Genomic DNA, 18,252 nt, shown 5'->3' with positions numbered 1-18,252 from the left:
TCTATAACATTGGAAGTTTCACATTATTCTTTTTCTCCTTGAATTTGTATTTCCATTTCACTCTTCAGCAGAATTTCATCCCAATGTAGTTTTCTATTCTTGTAGTCTTTTATTGATCATGTAGGATACCTCTCTACAAAAAATATATGTATAACTTGAAATTAATTTTTTCTTAATTTCCTGGAACCATAAGTTCTAAATAGTAACATTTTTTCCTTCTAGATTAAATTATCAAATCAATTTTTAGTCACATGTAAGCAAAACAACATAAATACATGACAAATTTTGACCAATAATTATTAAGCAAAAATGTAAAAAGGAAGCATATTTCTTAACAAAATGGATGAGGCTTTTCTGTGTTTAAAGTTAATTCATATTTCCATGGATGAAACTAACATATTCTAGAATGACAGAAATTAGCATCAATTGTCTCACTGTTTTTCATTTCAAATATGGAAGCACTGTGCAATCTTGCTCACCTACACAAGTTGGTGGAAATGGAAGCTGCTTCATTCTAGCAGTGCCACTCAGTTCTTCTGTTTTGGAAATGTGCACCAAAAATTATATAGTGATCTGTTACAGGAATCATCTTTTATCATCTATCAGCTGACAACTTGATTAGATCCTCATCAATTTTTTTTGGAAAAAATTGGAAACCACTTACCTTGCAAAAGAATTTTCTTACTCATTCATTAATGCCATTCACTTTCTCAACATTTTTACCTTGTCCCTTCATGTGGCCATCGGGGGTTATTTTAAATTCCAGAACAATAACTTCTTACAGTGTAATGTAATACTCAGAATGAATGAGACGTATAGTTTTAGTTTGGTACTACAGATAAAAAGAGCTATTGTGAAAAGAAAAACTGCACGAAGCCTCAGATGCTGGCTCATTCTCAGGCAGAGTAACTTTGGGAAAGAGTAAATATGAGGTTGTGCATCTGGAAACTGATACCCTTAAAACTATTCATGCCCATGTGCTCCTTGGAAAGTCTTCATGCACATAATACCCTAGGGTAAAGACCAGCGGTATAGATGCTACCCTTGAAAGAGCCAGGATGTTAAAAAAAAAAAAAAAAAAAAAAAAGGAGGAAATTCATCCAGGTGGGTAAAAAAGGTTATTTTTAGGTGGGACAATGTATTAGTTATCTCTTGCTCCATAACAAATTATCCCAAAGTTTAGCAGCTTACAACAGCAGTTTATTATCTAGCTCAGTGTCCGAGGGTCAAGAATATGAGAGCAGTTTTCTGGGTGGTTCTGGGTGATTGAGGCTTGGTGACATCTTGGTTAAGTCCTCCCAATGTGCCTTAGGCAACGCTGGCGATTGCTGCATGTCCACCCAGCAGCCTCAGCTCACATGTGCCTTCACGGGTTGTTCCTGCTTGCCCAGCAGCTGGTGAGCCGGCTCTGGCCAAGACAACTCGCTGAACTTGCTTGCCATTGAAGGGGTTTTCAATCACACTTTCTTCATTGAGATCCAAACTCCCCTGTCAAGTTGGTTCTTCATTCCATCCTCTCTCTCAGTCCTAAGGTACCCTTTGGAGTTCTCATTCTGATTTTATAGTAACTCTCCTGTCACAGCTTAATAGTTCTTCAGAGTAAACTGTCTTCCTTCCAAATTACGCCTTCAGTTCTCACCAGATTTATAGATGCCAGCCTTTTTCTCTAGCCTCTGGTTTCCTCTCTTGCTAAGAAGATGAGGGTTCTAGAATGCTAATTGTCAGATTCTGAGGAGGACTTTTTCTTTGGAGTGGGGTATATTGTTGTAAAGGAAATACACATTTTGTTACACTGAAAAAGATACAATAATGTGTCAATGCCAATGTCAAAATTCTTAGGCACTTCTCTTAATAAACAGTTAAGAAAAATTAATAACATATCCAACTACATGCTGTCTACAGGTGACATACTTTAGATTCAAAGATACAAAGAGATTGAAAGTAAAAGGGTGGAAAAAATATATCAAAGAAGCTGGAGGAGTGACAATTCTAATATCAGAGTTAGAGATTAGAACAAAATTTAAAACAAAAATGTTACCAGAGATAAAGAGGGTACTTTATAAATGGACTGAATATTCTCTGGCCTTAAAAATGAATGGAGTACTGATATATTCTACAACATGGATGAACCTTGAAAACACTATGCTAGGTGTCTATCATATTACCTGATTCCATTTATATGAAATGTCCAAAATAGGCAAATGTAGAGAGAAAGGAAGTAGAGTAGTGCCTGCTTAAAGCTGGGAGAAATGGAAGGATGGGGGTGGGAGGGGGAGGTGATAGCTAAAGGGTATAGAATTTCTTTTTGAGGCAATGAAAGTGTAAAATTGACTGCAGTGATAGTTGCATATCTCTCGCATACACTAAAACCTTTGAACTGTATGGTATGTGAATTATATTTCAATAAAGTTGTCACAAAAATAATTACTATAACACAATGGTAGTTCTGTGCCAGCAAGGACTTTGGAATCCAGTAAATTGCGTTCATCCATGTCCACCAAATAGCAGATACCAAGATGGAATTACAAGTGTAAGAGCTTTGTTACGGGAAACACGTGTGTGCAATAAAATGGGCAGGGAGATGGGAAAGACTGGGAGAGCTGTCGCAATGCAAGCCTGGTCCTGAGTGAAGGAGAGCTGGGGAAGGCTGGGATGGAGGCATCCTAGACTACCATACCTCTGAGAAAGGGTTGGCAAGGCCGTCGGAGTGTCCTCCAGCCAAAATTGGCCATCAGAGGAGTTTCATGTCACTCAGGAGTGGGTCTGCCTTAATACCCTTCCTATACTTTGTCACTGGATGGGAGGAGCCCAGCAGAAGCATGTCCTCCCTGCAAATGCAGGATGAATTTCAGGGTGCAGCCAGAACCCTTTGTTAATTGTGCTCCCTGTAGTTGGAAGTCTGTGCGGCAGTCTTATGGCCATGACACGACTAAGTTTCAAATCCCAGTTCAGCAACTCACTAACCAGGTTTCCTTTTCTGAGCCTCTGTTTCCTCATCTATAAAATGAGGATAATGGTAGTATTTACCTCACGGAGTTGTTGTGAAGTTAAGAAAATGTATATTTGGGAGCAGATGTAGCTCAAGTGCTTGAGCGCCTGCTTCCATGTTTGAGGTCCCGGGTTCGATCCCCAGTACCTCCTAAAGACAAACAAATGGAAAAAAGCAATTCTCATTGGGAAGCAGATCTAGCTCAAGTGGTTGAGCGTGGGCTTACATGCACAGGGTGCGGGGTCCAATCCTGGAACCTCCTAAAAAAAAGTATATAAACTGCCTAACACAGAATAATCCATACAGTAAGCGTTCAACAAATAGTAGCTATTACTAATATTCTTTATGCACAACTACTAACAGTATTGCTATTTTTTCTAGAGTTGATGTACCTTCATTATTCTGTTTTACTTGCATCATATTGTCTTTTTCCAAGTTATCCTATGCTCTCCACAAACATTTTAAAGACTGCATTATATTCTATAGAGTTTATTAACTATTATTCTACTTATCATGGGGATTTTTAATTTTTTTGCTACTATAAAACATTTTGCGGTAGCCATTTTTATGTAGAATTTTTTTCGCCTATATATACCTCAGGGTTCCAGAAGAGGATTACTAGATTAAAGCATGTGAATATTTTTAAGACACCTGATGCATGTTGTCAAATTTGCTCTCCAGAGAATGGGGGCAGGATTACATTCCAACCAGCAGTATATGGGGGTGCTCAGTTCACTACCCTTATCCTGCATTGGGTATAGTTTTATATTTTTAAATATTTGCTAACTGGAAAGGCAAAATGGCATCATTTATTTGTTCTCTGCTACACCTAAGGAAGGACAGTTTTCCAAATTTGTGTCTACAGGCAATATTGTGCACAGAAGTAATTCTTCTGTAAATTGTCTTTCCCATTCACTTTTTTCAATTAGTTTATACAATTTATTTCGTATAATTGCCCATGATCCCTCCCATTATGTTGCCTTTTGAGTTATTTTTATGTCTAGGTGTCATTTATTAGTCAACTCTATTGACATTCCTTTTGTAATTTCTTCTTTTTTAAACCTAGCCCATCCTCCTATAGCAATCACATTTTCTTTACAGATGGTTCATAATGAAACCACGACTTGATGGTAGCAAAAACACCATTGAATTGCATATTTGAAAGTAATTAAATGGAAAATTTTAGGTTGTGTATATGTTAACAGAATAAATTAAAAAAAAAAAAACTCATGGAACTGTACACACACAGAGTAAACCCTGATGTAAACTGCTGAGTCTAGTTAACCATGTAATTAAAATCATATTTTTTCATCACTTGTCTCAAAGAAACCACACCAGTGCAAAATGTTAACTGGGAAAAAGGAGGGAGAGTGGAGGGTGTATGGGATCTCAGTTCATTCTGCATGATTTTTCTGTAAACCTATAACTGCTCTAATTTTTTAAAAAATGAAAACAAACACCCTACATTTTTAAGAAAGGAAAACCAATAACTGAATGCTCAAATGATAAAAAATTGAGAATGATGGAACACGACCCGTCAGTACAGGCCGACATAAATAATGCCCCTCTCTCACCCGCTTTGTGAGAATCCCATAAAGACCCTAAGCCCCTTAGACTCTGGGAGATGGATCTGAGCCCGACTCTTGCCTCACGCCAGTCCACCTGGCACCGGGACTTTTCTCGCCATGCTGGCGTCCCTGCACTGGTGGGCACCTGCGAGCACCACTGGCGCCCAGTCTAGTGACCGCCGACACCGATGACCTTCTCAGGAACTGATCCCCCCTCCCTTTGTGTATTAGGACCCGGATCTTCACTCTCAAGTGCTGAGGAAGGATCCTGCTCGCGCCCAGGGGCTGCCGGGGGTTTCCAGAGCGGCGATGGCCGACGAGGCCGGGGCGGCCGGGCCCAGGGACCTGCGCTTCTACCACAGGGATCTGTACGACTCCGAGGACGGAGGGCAGCCCTTCCCTGAGGAAAACCCTCGACGCAGGAGAGAGGCGGCGCAGGCCGCGGCCACCCCCGAGCCAGGCGGGGCGGCTTGGGCCAGGGCCCCGGGGGACCTGCGCGAGGGGCTGGACGCCGACCCCGAGCTGCAGGCCTGGTGGCCGGAGCCGCGCGACGCCCCCTGGCTCGCGCCCGGGCGCGCCCCCGAGGACTACGAGTGCTACGTCATCCCGGAGGAGGACGGCGAGGACGAGGCCGCCGGCGTCTTCTGCGCCACCTGTAGGAGGCCCGTCCCGGCCTATGAGGTTTTCGGGGAGCACCGGGAGCACGAGGTGACCCCGCTCGAGAAGGCCCTGGAAGGCGCCAAGGTCGGCGGGGCTCCTGGGCTCGCCTTTCCCCGGCCGGCGGGCGCGGGGCTCGGGGGTGCGGCAGGGGGGTGCCCCCAGAGCGCCCTCCCGGGAAGGGGGAAGAGCCGGCATTTCACTGTGCACCCCCCTGTTTGATAGGACGAAATTCACAGGAACATGTACAGGTTGGAAAAGCAGATTATCGAGATGGAGAATTTTGCGAGCCACCTGGAAGAGGTCTTCGTCACGGTGGAGGTAAGCGCGCATGCGCTCCCCGCGCTGCCGTCGAGGCAGTCGGAGAATGTCACCTGACACCATGAGGTGTCCAGGCGGGGCGCCTTCCCGGGCCTTCCTGGGCATGTGCCTGACGGAAGGGGTCACCTCCAGCCTCCACGTGCTCGAGGCGAGGCCACCCTTCTCCGCCTCTGTGGGCTCCGGCCGCCTGCACGTGTGTCTCGGGGGAGGCATGTTAGGTGTGTCTGTGGAGTGAAGGAATAAGGCAGAAACTCTCCAGTCGTAGCCCCTCTCCTTCTCGGCCTTCACTTTCCCTCCTGAGCCCTTTACCTGAATGCCCGATTGCACGCGGTTTAGGTCCTTATTCTTACCTAAAGGTGGTGAAGAGGTGAACAGCTTTCCTCCGACCTTGAGTTTTCGCCCTTGTTTATTTTTTCCTCACACCGAGAACCCCTTGGTGCTGCTTGTTGCTAGTGTCTGCGTAACGGGAGGCAGTGGGGCTCCACGTCCTTTCCTTGTTCTTGGGGGGTTGTGGATTCAAGGCCTGGGGGTCAGGGGGTAACGTCGACTACCTAAAGTCAGGGGTGGGCTGTCAAGCTGCTCCTAGTTGTTTTAACGGGCAGCATGCCCACTTCTGCCTGTTACTGACTCTCAGCCACAGGCATACTTTTAGCTGTGCATGGGTTAAAAAGTAAGTTTGCAGGCTGTCTTTGTCTATTTAGCCATTTCCAGACTCTCCCTGAGAGAACAGTAAGGATTTTAGGACTTCCCGTCCTTTGAAAGCCCTTCTTCATCTCAGTTCTGACATGGGGAAGAGTGTGGGCTCTTGAAACAGAGTTTCAAACCCTGACTACTGAGCTAGAAACTGCTGCCCTATAACTTGCCCGTTGTTCACGATTGGGCCCCAGAAGCTACACAGAACAAGGCCAGTTCCTCTTTCATGGGCCAGCCTGGGTAAGACATTGCAAGACAGCCATCTATTTTCGATGTGTTCTTTTCTTCACCCTTTACCTACTTTTTATAAGATGAATACATTTCTGTGCCTGTCAACAAACATGGGCAGGTGTTAGTAGGTATGTGTGTGCCACTGTGATGGCAGAGCTCAACTCAGCCTTCCAGATGAGGCAGTCCAGGCCTAAGAGCCACGGCACTCTTCCCTTTCCCTCCCTTCCTGTAGACACTCGACTTCTATTAAAAACCTCAGCTGCTAGCAACAAGGGTGCCTCTTATGAATTACCAAGTCCTGGGCACCTTTCTCGTGAAGCTTCCCCCAGTCTTAAAAGAGAGGAGAGCGATTACCCGAATCCCTTGTGGGAGGCACAGAGAGGGGCCAAGTCCGAGCATAGGGTGGTGGTAGGAAGGGCTTGTATACCATGTGGGAGAGAACTTCCACTCTGCTCATCATCTCATAGATCAGAGCAAAGTACCTTCACCCTCAGCAAGGACTCTGAAGCCTTTCTTTTCTGTTCAGCCCTGGGGAATCATCTTTTGTTTTCCCCTTTTTTCTCCCATTCTGACCAAGTCTAATGCACAAAGTAGGTACATTAATATTCATTAATGCATGACTAATAAGAGCCTCTTTTTTGCAAGTGTCCCCATCATCTGGTGAGGATAACATCAAGGAACCCCCTGGACTCTGGGTCTTTCCGTCTGAGTAAGGACTAGGAGTCAATAAGCTTTCACGGCTGTTTCCCACCCACCATACTCCAGAATGTGGTGCCATCACAACCTTGTGCTGCCTTCCTGCATGTCCTCAGCTCTTAGGTAGCCCCACCCAACCACATCCCATATTTCCCTTGGCCTTCACCTTTCCCTGGCTGACAGGAGGATCTGTGTGATCCTGGTGTTTGTGGGATCCCAGCATCTAGGAGTGGAGGTGAGTATTGTGAGCTGTTGTGAGATCAGGAGGAAAAGAGAGGTGGGAAGCTTCCAGGACACATGTCTCTCAGGCCCACTTCAGCCTGACTCCTGGCTGATAATCTCCCTGGCCAGTTGTTATGGTGATGGGAGGTGGTTAACCCGGGGAGGACTGTCATGATGCCAGGAGAGAAAGTGGTCCTTCCTGTAAATTATCTCCAAGGAACTGACGAGGCTGGAGCCTCCTATGCTCTAGCTGATTCAGTGCCCGCCCCAGCAGCCTGGGGAGAAAGGACAGCTACGACAAGGCTGAGGGACCAAAAATGAGCTCCGGGTAGATACATTTTCATACCCTTAGTGACTCCAACACACCACATGTACTGAAATGACGAGGTCAGCTGTCTTGCAGGAGAATTTTGGAAGACAAGAACAAAACTTTGAGTCACATTTCAACGAGATCTTGGAAACACTTGCTCAAAAATATGAAGAAAAAATACAAGCTCTAGGGGAGAAAAAGAAAGAGAAGCTAGAAGCCTTGTATGGACAGCTCATCAGCTGTGGAGAAAACCTGGACACCTGTAAGGAGCTGATGGAAACAATAGAGGACATATGTCATGAAGAGAAGGTCGATTTCATAAAGGTCAGTGAGGAAATGAAATAATGAATTGAAATGACAATCACAGAGGGGTAGGTTAGACTGTCCTCTCCCCACCGGGAGGTGTCAGTGTCACCATTTATATCTTTTGGGTGTTTGCAATGGTGAGGTTGTCAGCCCCTTCTCTGCAGAGCTTCACTGTGAGTGGTGGAGAATGCCCGCGAGCTGTTCCCTCCACTGTGGCTGACACAGCAGCAGAGTCTTTGTTCCCATGTTTTGGTTACTGAGAGAGCTGTCCCCCCATCCCGATATGGAGCAAAGCCGGCTCCTGGAGAACTTTCCGGCCACCTGAGATGGCTCCTTGGAGCTCTGGGGAGAAAGCTATCCCAGCTAAAAAGTCACCTTGAATTTCCCACTTACAAGGATAACTGTTAAAAATTTTAATTCATCAACTCAGGCATGCAGAAACATCCAGTTCTTAATTTTCTTGAAACCAAATTAAATCTGATCCCCCCAATCAGCTGGCTACAGGAATTTCAACGTCAGGCAGAGCTGGGATCCCCTCTCTTCCCAAGATCCTATGGGACTGTGGGGGCAGATGTGGTGTCAAAGAAGTAGGGGACAAGCATTCAAGCCTGGGGTTGCTGCCCAAAGCCCAGCAGTCTCTCCTTCCTGTGTGCGTGGGGCGAGGAACCCTTACCTAAAGCTGGAAAGCAATTTGGCAGGCACCATTAGAACCCTGGCGCACATCGCTTTTGAACCGGTGGTCCCACCATCTCTCAAAGACATAACCTAGAGTGTGGGCAAAATTACACACATGAAAGTGTTCTTCTCGCCATCATTTATGATGGTGAAAAACATTCAACAGTGGAGGAGTAGTTGAGTAAACGATGGCGTTTCCAGTGAACGAGCTGTTACGCAAACTTGCACATTGATGGCGCAGAGGGCCGTTTGTTATCTGAAGGGGCTTACGTAATCTAAAGGGGGGAAAGCAGCAGGTGTGCTCTGTGTCGGCTCAGCACACACAGGATGACAGAAAAGGTGCAGGCACCATGAGGGCGATTATGCTAGGGAGGTGGGATGTGGCTGATTTTTTCTTTTCCCTGATTTCCAAGTTTTTAAAAATCTGCTTCTATTATTGTGTAGTTTGAGCAAGGCATTTATTTCCAAAAACAAGGTAACCTTTTCCCCTTTCCCCTCCTTTTTAGGATGCGGTGGCTATGGCTGACAGGTAATCCTTTTGTTCTGACATGTATTCTATTTTCCTGTTCCTTCCACCTCTGGGTGTCCAAATAGACTCCGTTTCCCTCAGCTCTGCGATTGTGGCTTCAGCTTTTGCATCCAGCCTGGGAGTGAAACAGCCCTGGCTCTCAAGCGGCGTGGGGTCCCGAGCAGCCTCGTGTCTCCAGTCGCAGACTCTCAGAGCTGGAGGGGGGCATGTGGCGAGGCCTAGCCAAGCTTGTGGTCAGATCTCCCTCCAAGCCCCTCTTTTCACCAAGGGGGACCTGAGATCCCGAGAGGCTGTGACCGCCCGGCTTCTGTGCCAGGCCCCAGACTGAGGGGCTGCAGAAAGCACGTGCATTTTTAGAGTCAGACAGACAGAAGTCCCAATCCTGCGGCCCTGCCCCCACGACCTCAGGCATGTCCACCCAGTCTAGAACTCACCTTATCTACCAAGAGGGACAGTTCTGCGAGCATTAAGTAAGACAATGTCTGTAAAGCAAGTTGACGTAGGAGCTTAACCATGTACAGGTTAGCCCTTACGTTATGCCATGGGTTCTGGCAGGACAGGCCTGGTTCCACGATCTGCCTCCGCCACTTACAAACCAGGGGGCAGGTCCAGGAGGACCCAGAGCCCCATTCCGTGGCGGGGGGTTGGAGGGGTGGCATAGGATGAGGGTGGGCGGCTCTCCCTCAGGCCCCCTCCTCCTCTTCCATGGCACAGACCAGTCCTCCCCGTCCCACTGGTGACCTTCGAGGGCAGTCACTGAGGCAGGTGGGAGGAGGCCACCGGCAGCATGTTAAAACAAAGAAAGCTCAGCCAAGGGGCTCTCTCCGTCTGTTGGTGGCCCAGCGGTGGAGGCACGCCCCAAGGAGGATGCCCCTCCGTCCTCGCCAGTGTGTCTTTTTGTACCGACAGACTAGGGAAATTCCTGAAAACAGAAACCGACGTGGAGATCTCTGCCCAGCCTGACTTTGAAGACCAGACCCTGGACTTCTCAGACGTGGAGCAGCTGATGGATTCCATTCACACCATCCCAGGTGTGTGGCTCCCCGAGAGCCGGCTTCTCGGCCAGTCCAGATGGCCCTGGGTGTGAGGAAGCAGCTCTGATGCTAAAACGATCTTAATGACCTAGCCACAAGGGGTTTCCATGTGTTTGTCTTCACGACCTGTAAGACTTAGGATAGACAGAGGCTGGCCTGCTGGGGTAAGTGCCCGCGCTCCCAGTGGGCTCGCACTGGCTCCAGGAAACCTCGAGAGAGTTTCCATTCACAGGCCTCCTGCCTGACTCACCCCAAGCAAGTAGCTTGAATTTTTTCCTTAAAGGTGATATTTACATTCCCCCTGGGGGTGAGAGGGCCTTTTAACATAGTGGTTAAAAGTATGGACTTTAGAGCCCTGTTCAGCTGGGTGAGAATCGCCTCTGCCACTTCCTAGCTGTGTGACTTTAGACAACTTACCTAACCTCTCTGGGCCTCCTTATCTGTAAAGCGGCTGTCACAATGCCTTGTGAGGATATGGTGAGAATTAAATGAGGTAGTGTAAGTACAGCATGTCATGTGGTACCAGGTAGCTCTTAAACATATTACTGTGGTTGCTTATTTCTAAGAATACTGCTAGAACTCAGCCTTCTTCCCTTCCTCTCCAACACCCAACAACATGATTGGGAATGAGGCTGCATGTATCGTTTTAGTTTTTTTCTTGGAATAGAATTTTTTTTTTAAATAAAAATAAGGTCACACTGTTTTGTAATCTTTTTTTCAGCAGACAATTATGATGAACAATTCTGTCCTGGCAAATTCTTCTACACCATCATTTTAATGGCTACGTAAATAGTCATATGGTGATACCTTAATTTGTTTACTTAATCCTTCATTGCTGTACCCTTAGGACGTTTCTAGATTTTTCACCATTATAAACCGTTAATATAATGAACATCCTTTCTCATAAATCAGTGGAGCCTCCTTAGAATCGCTGGGCCAGAGGAGGATTTCACTGAGCTGTGATGCCCACTGGGTGGGCCTTCCCCTCCCTGGGCTGGTTCCGCCCAATTAAGCAGGCCTCATCGTGTGGAAGGAAAGGCAGTGCTCAAGAAACGCTGGCATTTTGCTCCAGCCTCCTACGTCCAGGCTCCAGGAGACTTTTCATTGCCTACTTGCATCTGCTGCCTTGTGAGCAGCTGAGCGGCTCCTAGAACCATCCCTCCTCTTGCACTGCATCTTTTTGGGGCTCCCCTTCACGGTGTATAGGTGGCCGCTCTGTGCCTCCTGGATCGTGTCACTTGGGGACCCGGCTTCTTTGTTGTCCTCCTTACCTTTGTCATGTTACGGTTTCCCACCCTTGACCAGAAGAGAAAGAACTGAGCTGTGCCACAGGAAACTGCTTTAACCTGGACTGACGGAGTTCAAGCTTTGACACTATGGATGCTTTTAAAAAGCCTGGGAGTGCAGGGAGGTGGTGCTTGGGAGAAGATTTATGGAGGAAAAGCACCACTTCTTGGTTGTGTGTGAGTGGGGGCGGAGGTGGGGAAGGCAGAGATGCATTCACCTACAGGAAAGAAGGGAAAACATTTGCCAGAGGGACTCTGAAGAAGTTGGTACCAAAAAGCATAATTTAGCCAAACCCGTTTCCTCTCGTCGTAGCGTGGAAGACGGTCATCCACTGGGCTCATGACTGCCGGGCATCCCTGTGGAAGGCTTCTTTTCCCTCGTTCCCTCCAGAGCTGGGCCCTGGGTCTCCCGCCGATGTGGATGGCCTGGCAGGGCCCGAGGAGCCACCTCCCGGGGCAGGACTTGCAAACTGTCCCCCAGCCTGGACCCCCGTCGCCCCCTCCCCAGCTCAGAGCAGGAATGGGTTGACTGGCCCCATGCTGCAGGCTCATGGCGGGAGGTTCTGTGTTCCCACCTTGTCTCCCCCTCCGTTCCCCAAAGCCAGGCTTGGTCCCTGCCCTCACCTCTACTTCAGGCTCCTCGTTTGCTTTTCTGCTCCCTTTTCCATTTCTAGCGCCTTCTGCTCCGGTGATAAATCCACAGGCCCCCAACTCGGCCACGGGCTCCTCGGTCCGAGTGTGCTGGAGCTTGTACTCTGACGACACCGTGGAGAGCTACCGGCTGTCCTACCGGCCGGTGCGGGACGGCGCGCCCCGGGAGGACCCAGCAGGTGAGGCTGTGCGGGGCGCACACACCTGCTTGCGCCCGGCCCTGCCTTCCTGGTAGCTGGGGCGATGGCCCTGGGAGTGCACACCCAGCTCCTCGGAGCTGTCGTGGTCTGGGAACCACCCGGGGATGGGATGCAAGCAGGTGAGCCGTGGCGGAAAGGGCTAGAAAGCCCAGCTGGGGAGGGCCGTGAGGCCAGGGTGCTGGGGGTTGGGAGCGGATCCAAAGGCCACTGGGTCTGTGTTGGGTGCAAGCAGCTGGCCGCTCCGTGCGGGAAGGGCGGGGACACCCTCCCGAGAGGCCCGGCCGGGCTCCTGGGCTCCTGGGCCCCCGCGCCTCCCGGAGGCAGCACCACAGTGCGCGGCAGAAGCAGGACGCCTGCTCTCCAGGCTCCCGCGGGGCTGGGGGTGCCTCTGCAGCCTGCGGGGGCTCGGCGCCTCCTGGGAATGGCCCCAGTCACCTCTTCAGGCAGCCCCCAGCCCTGAAGAAGCGGTCCAGGGAAATGGGCTGCCTGGTGTGGAGCTGGGGGAGGCCCTCCCCGAGCCCAGTGGTCAAGCCGTTCTATGCAGAGGGGAGGGTTAGCCGCAGGAGAGCCCCGGCCGAGCCTCTGCAAGGGCCAGGGACCAGCTTCAGCCTGGCAGGGCCTGTCCATTGTTCGTGGTCGAGTGAAATTTCTAGAAAGGAATTTGGAAATCTTCATTTCACGGATGCAGAAACTGAGGCCCAGAGAGAAACGAGCTGTCTACGGGGACACGTGAGTTACAGTAGAACCAGGACGAGATCAGCCCTGGGGTTCCCTGCCCAGAGCTCTGCTCGTTGTACCATGTGGGCAGAAGGCTCAGCGTCCAGGAGATCCTTCGCCCAGGAAGGAGGGGGGCCTCTTGAGAAGAGTCAGGTGTGGGTTCTAAGCAGTGAGGAGGGCAGGTGTGGTCCTGACTGAAGAAGGGGAAGGAGGGAGAGAGCTTGGAAGAGGGAGGTCATGGACCAAGAATAAATAAGCACAGCTTTTGCCAGGAATCAACCCTGTCGGTACCCTCTGCTGACTGCAGGCACGCGGATGCCATCGTGTTGAGGCTGTGTCATAGCAGTTTATGAAGTTCTTTTATTTATTTATTTATTTTTAAAGATTTATTTATTTATTTATTTCTCTGCCCTCCCCACCCCCGACCCCGGTCTGTTCTCTGCGTCTGTTTGCTGCATCTTGTTTCTTTGTCTGCTTCTGTTGTTGTCAGCGGCATGGGAATCTGTGTTTCTTTTTGTTGCGTCATCTTGCTGTGTCAGCTCTCCGTGTGGTCGGCGCCATTCCTGGGCAGGCTGCACTTTGTTTCGCGCTGGGCGGCTCTCCTTATGGGGCGCACTCCTTACGCGTGAGGTTTCCCTACACGGGGACACCCCTGCGTGGCAGGGCACTCCTTGCGCGCATCAGCACTGCGCATGGGCCAGCTGCACATGGGTCAAGGAGGCCCGGGGTTTGAACTGCGGACCTCCCATGTGGTAGACGGATGCCCCAACCACTGGGCCAAGTCCGCTTCCCATGAAGTTCTTTTAAATGGACCACTTTGTTGTAAAGAAGCTGTTGCCAGAAGGGAGGCTTAATGAGTTACCACTGCCTTTTCATAATCCGAGAGGTTTGGGGGTATATCAGTTAGCTTTTGCTGCATAACAAAACTCCCCTCACACATACACATGCAAACACACATACACAACTTAATGGCTTAAAGTCACAAAAATTTGTTACTTCTCACAGTCCTCTGGGTTGGCTGGAGAGCTCTTCTGGTCTGGGCTGCCTTGGCCAGGGCTGGATGGGCTAGGATAGCCTAACTCACACACCTGGGGTCTCGGCTGGGACGGCTGAGATCACTCGGATGGCTGGTGCCTCTCTTCATCGTCCTGCGTCCTCCCGGAGGCTGGCTTGGGCTTTCCGTGTGGTAGTGGAAGTGTTCCCAGCGGCAAGAGGGTAACCCCTACGTGCCAGCACTTTCCGAGCCTCCACTGAGGTGTTTGCTGTTGTGCCCTTGGCCGTGGTTGGTCACATGGCTAGGCCAGCCTCACTGTGCTTCCTGGTGGGAGGAGCAGCCACGCCAGCTGACAGCGCAGCGTGGGTCCAGGGTCGGGAGGACTCCGTGCCACGTCTGCGTCTACCACAGGGACACTGGGCACCGTGGGTTTGGAGCCACTTGGTCTATTTTTCAGGATTGAATTCTTGTTTTTTTCTCTCTCTCAGAGTTTACAGTGACTGTCAAAGAAACATATTGTTCAGTGACAAACCTTGTGCCAAATACCCAGTATGAATTTTGGGTCACAGCTGAGAATAGGGCTGGCTCCAGCCCCACCAGTGAGTGTGCTGTGTACATGACAGGTAACGGGACACAGGGGGGACCGGTTTCTAGAGTGGGTGGCCTCCTTAGTTTCATTCATAAGGGCAGGGTCGGCTGTGGTGTGGTTGGCTTTTTGTTTGTTTTTTCACGGGGAACACCACCTCTGCATGCCTGGCATCCCAGGGACGTTTTCTCACAGCTGGTCTCACAATATCACGAATACTGCTGCTGGGGAGCGGATGTGGCTCAAGCAGTTGAGCACCCGTTTCCCACATGGGAGGTCCTGGGTTTGGTTCCTGGTGTCTCCTAAAAGGCAAAAAAAACCCCAAAACAAGCAAAACAGACAAAGGAACCAACTCAGGGGGAGCCTATGTGGCTCAGTGGTTGAGCGCTGGCTTCCCACATTCTAGGTCCCGGGTTCAATTCCAGCCCCCAGTGCCTCAAAAAAAAATCCTATGTCAACCCCACTGTCGTTTGAACCTTACCACCAGTCTCCACTCCAGGGACGTCTCACAGGGACCTCCCTGCTTGCGTCTCGTTGCATGGACCCCTTTGGTCGGGAGGAAGCAGGTGGCTGTGATGTTTGTCCAGCTCTGAACCAAGTGGCTGGAAAGGCACGAGAAGGTCCATCGTTGCTCCATTCCCCTGCATCTAGCACCTTCTCCCCCCATCATAAAAAGCAAAGAGATCAGGAGCTGCGAAGAGGCTGCGCTGATTTGCTGGGACTCGGGGAACCTGAATCCCGTGGACTCGTATACAGTGGAGCTGACCCAAGCTGAAACTCCGGACGCCTCAGGTGTCACCGAGTGAGTCACGAGGGCACCTGCTGGGCTCAGAGGCCCGACAGCTCACGGGTGATGCGCTCAGGAGATGGGCAGAGTCTGGGCAGAGGCTCAGGATCTGAGCCACACAGGAATCTCGGGCTTCAGGTGCTTAGTTTTTGTGAGAAGTAGCCAGAATGCCTCTAAGGAAGAAGTGGATAAGCCGCAGGTGGTGGCTGCGGTCTTATTTTTAGCCCAGCTAAGATTCATTCCTGCAGTCGTTCATTCACTGAGTATCGGGCACCTACCTAAAGCCAGATCCTGGGCCAGACGCTGGTGAACCAGACAGACGAATTCCCTGCCTTTAGGGAGCTGGCAGTCAAGTGGGGGAAAATAGACAAAAATCAAGAACACAAACAAATGTGTGAAATCGTCAGCGGTGCTGTGATCTACACTAGAGCCCTCGAGGTGGGGGCCCGGTGAAGGTGTCAGCCGGCAACAGGCCACACCCCAGGCCTGTGTCCTGGGCCACGCCTCCCGGGCCCTCCGTGGCTGCTCTGTGGCAGCCCCAGTGCTGCTCTGGCCTCACTGGAAACCAGTGACTCTGCTTAGAGATGGGCACGAGCGGGTCAGGGCCAGAAGGGGCTCTGGGTGAGCAAAGCCCTGCGGTCCCATCTTACGGGTGGGGAGACCAAAGGCCGAGTCCCATCGCAGTTTGGTGGCTGGGCACTTCTGTTTGAAATGCAGTGACACAGCGGTGGTGGAGGCAGGGAACTCCTCTGGCTGGAGAGGGTGTTTAATCTGAGGTCTGAAGAAGGGTGGGGCAGGGCCCTGCCACAGAGGGAGCTCCTGGATGCAGGCCTTGGGGCGGGAACGGAGCAGGGAGAGGGAGAACAGCACCGCAGAAAGAGAAGACAGTGCAGCTTCAGGTACCAAGAGCCATGGCCCGGCTGGTGTTTGTCAGACAAGCCCTGCTTGTCAGCGCGCTGGAGGGATTCACACGGACAGGGCGGGACTCACTGGCCAGCACAGCTCCCGGGACTCTGCAGCCTTGTACAGTGGAGGGGACGTGGCTGTCCCTCTGGCTTACAAGCAGACGGCACAGAATCTTGTGAAGGGAGTGAGCCAGCAGCCCCGGCCTGGCCACCAAGGGGTCCGCTCCCCGGCACTGGAAAACGGAGGGCAAGGCTGGGTAAACGGTTAGGGAGGCAGATTCTTCTGTGCTAAATGCCAGGCTCGGCCCCTGGCCATCTCGCCCGTCGGTCCGTCTGTTCCCGGTGGGCTCCACGTGGCCACAGCCACGTCAGCTCTCTCCTTAAGGAGTGGGGCAGGGGTCCAGTGGCTCTGGCCATCCAGGTGGTTTAGATTTGGGCACTGGCAGGCTGCTCAGTGACCTAGATGATCCGTCTCCAGGTTCAAACCTAACCATTGTGTCCCGCTGCTCTGAGGAAAAGGAAAAACTTCCTGCCTCCCCAGTATATCCTATACCAGCTCCCCTCCTTCTCCAGCCTCAGCCACATTGGTCAATTGCAGTTCCTCCTACTTCCCATGCTCCTTCCTGCCACAGGGCCTTTGACCTGCTACTCCTTCTGCCTAGGAGAGTCTTCCATCCCTTTTACATCCAGTTGCCTTCTAGTCATCCTTCAGATCTCAGCTCAAAAGTCACCCCCAATTAAATACCCTGTGGCACACTGTGACTCTGTCACGGTTACAGCCTTATGTGTCTTCAGGCCGTTCCCGGAGGAATGAGTGTAAGCTCTATGAGGGCAAAGACTAACTTCCCCAGTCAGTGCCGGGCACATGTGGTGCTTAGTAAACATTTCTGAATGAGTGAGTGAAAGCTCCCCTCTGGCCCGGAGCTGCAGCTGCAGAGATGGCCTGGACCTCCTGGCCTCAGCTGGGTGAGGTGTTGTAGCTGCAAATGGGCATCCCCTCGAGGACCTCTCTGTCCTGCTGTACCCACACGAGGTCAGCCACCGCAGGAGTCGAGTCAAGACAATGGCAGTTAGGGACTGTATTCCTGTGCAGGACAATTGGAATAACTGGCAGTATTTCTAGGAGGCTGCCATCCTCACAGCGGTCCACAGCAGTGGGCTTCTGCAGGACGGGCCAGGGAGCCTTCCTCCTCTGAGCAGGGCCCTCCCAGGTGACGACGGCCAAGGCCTGTCAGGGCCCCACCTGCAGAGCTCACCGTCCCACCGCACTGGCTCCTGCGGCCCGCGTGCGGCTCTGGACACTGGCCGGATGCTGCACTCGGCGCTGGGGAGCCACGAGGCGGGCTCAGAAGGGGAGTTAGCCACAGACTCCGGCAGTAAAGCTAAGTGAGAAAACGGGGCCGGGACCCCGAGCTGCACACTCTGGTTGTGCCGCCGTGGGTGGGAAGGCAGGAGCGGGAGAGCGATGGCCAGCCCCTGCCTTGAAGGGATGCCCGTGCTGACCGCGGCCCTGCTTCCTCGCCCAGGTCTGTCGTGGGCATCCCGACCTGCGAGTGCCTGATGCAGCTGCAGCCCCGGCGGAGCTACACCATCTACGTGAGGGCCCTCAACGTGGGCGGCCCGAGCGCCAGGAGCGGGCCCGCTACCGTCCACACCACAGGTCTGTGTCCCAGGCCGCGCTCGCCCCGACCCGCCATGGCCGCTCTGTGGCAGCCCCAGTGCTGCGCTGGCTTCACTGGAAACCAGTGACTGTGCTTAGATAGGCACACGAGTGGGTCAGGGCTGGAAGGGGCTTGAGCTGAGCCAAGCCCTGCGGTCCCATCTTACAGGTGGGGAGACGGAAGGCTGAGTCACTGAGCAATTTGGTGGCTGGGCAGGTATTAGAACACAAGGCT

At 51.2% G+C, this 18,252-nt stretch overlaps 1 protein-coding gene across 1 annotated transcript in view; it reads left to right on the top strand.

Annotated features, from left to right (window-relative positions):
• FSD2 (fibronectin type III and SPRY domain containing 2) overlaps window positions 1–18,252 on the top strand; it is a 46,903-nt gene that overhangs the window by 10,202 nt on the left and 18,449 nt on the right. Inside the window, exons 2-10 of the mRNA XM_012530487.4 lie at window positions 4,789–5,301; window positions 5,440–5,535; window positions 7,781–8,011; window positions 9,175–9,197; window positions 10,107–10,228; window positions 12,192–12,347; window positions 14,568–14,702; window positions 15,317–15,467; window positions 17,884–18,017. Coding sequence (XP_012385941.1) covers window positions 4,867–5,301; window positions 5,440–5,535; window positions 7,781–8,011; window positions 9,175–9,197; window positions 10,107–10,228; window positions 12,192–12,347; window positions 14,568–14,702; window positions 15,317–15,467; window positions 17,884–18,017 — 1,483 coding nt within the window. The 5' untranslated portion in view covers window positions 4,789–4,866. The remainder of the gene's footprint in view (window positions 1–4,788; window positions 5,302–5,439; window positions 5,536–7,780; window positions 8,012–9,174; window positions 9,198–10,106; window positions 10,229–12,191; window positions 12,348–14,567; window positions 14,703–15,316; window positions 15,468–17,883; window positions 18,018–18,252) is intronic.

The sequence above is a fragment of the Dasypus novemcinctus genome, chromosome 3 (genome assembly GCF_030445035.2).
Source record: "Dasypus novemcinctus isolate mDasNov1 chromosome 3, mDasNov1.1.hap2, whole genome shotgun sequence".
In the NCBI taxonomy this organism is placed as follows: domain Eukaryota; kingdom Metazoa; phylum Chordata; class Mammalia; order Cingulata; family Dasypodidae; genus Dasypus; species Dasypus novemcinctus.
The sequence above is the reverse complement of the archived record's forward strand: the minus strand, read 5'-3'. Positions and strand labels throughout refer to the sequence as shown.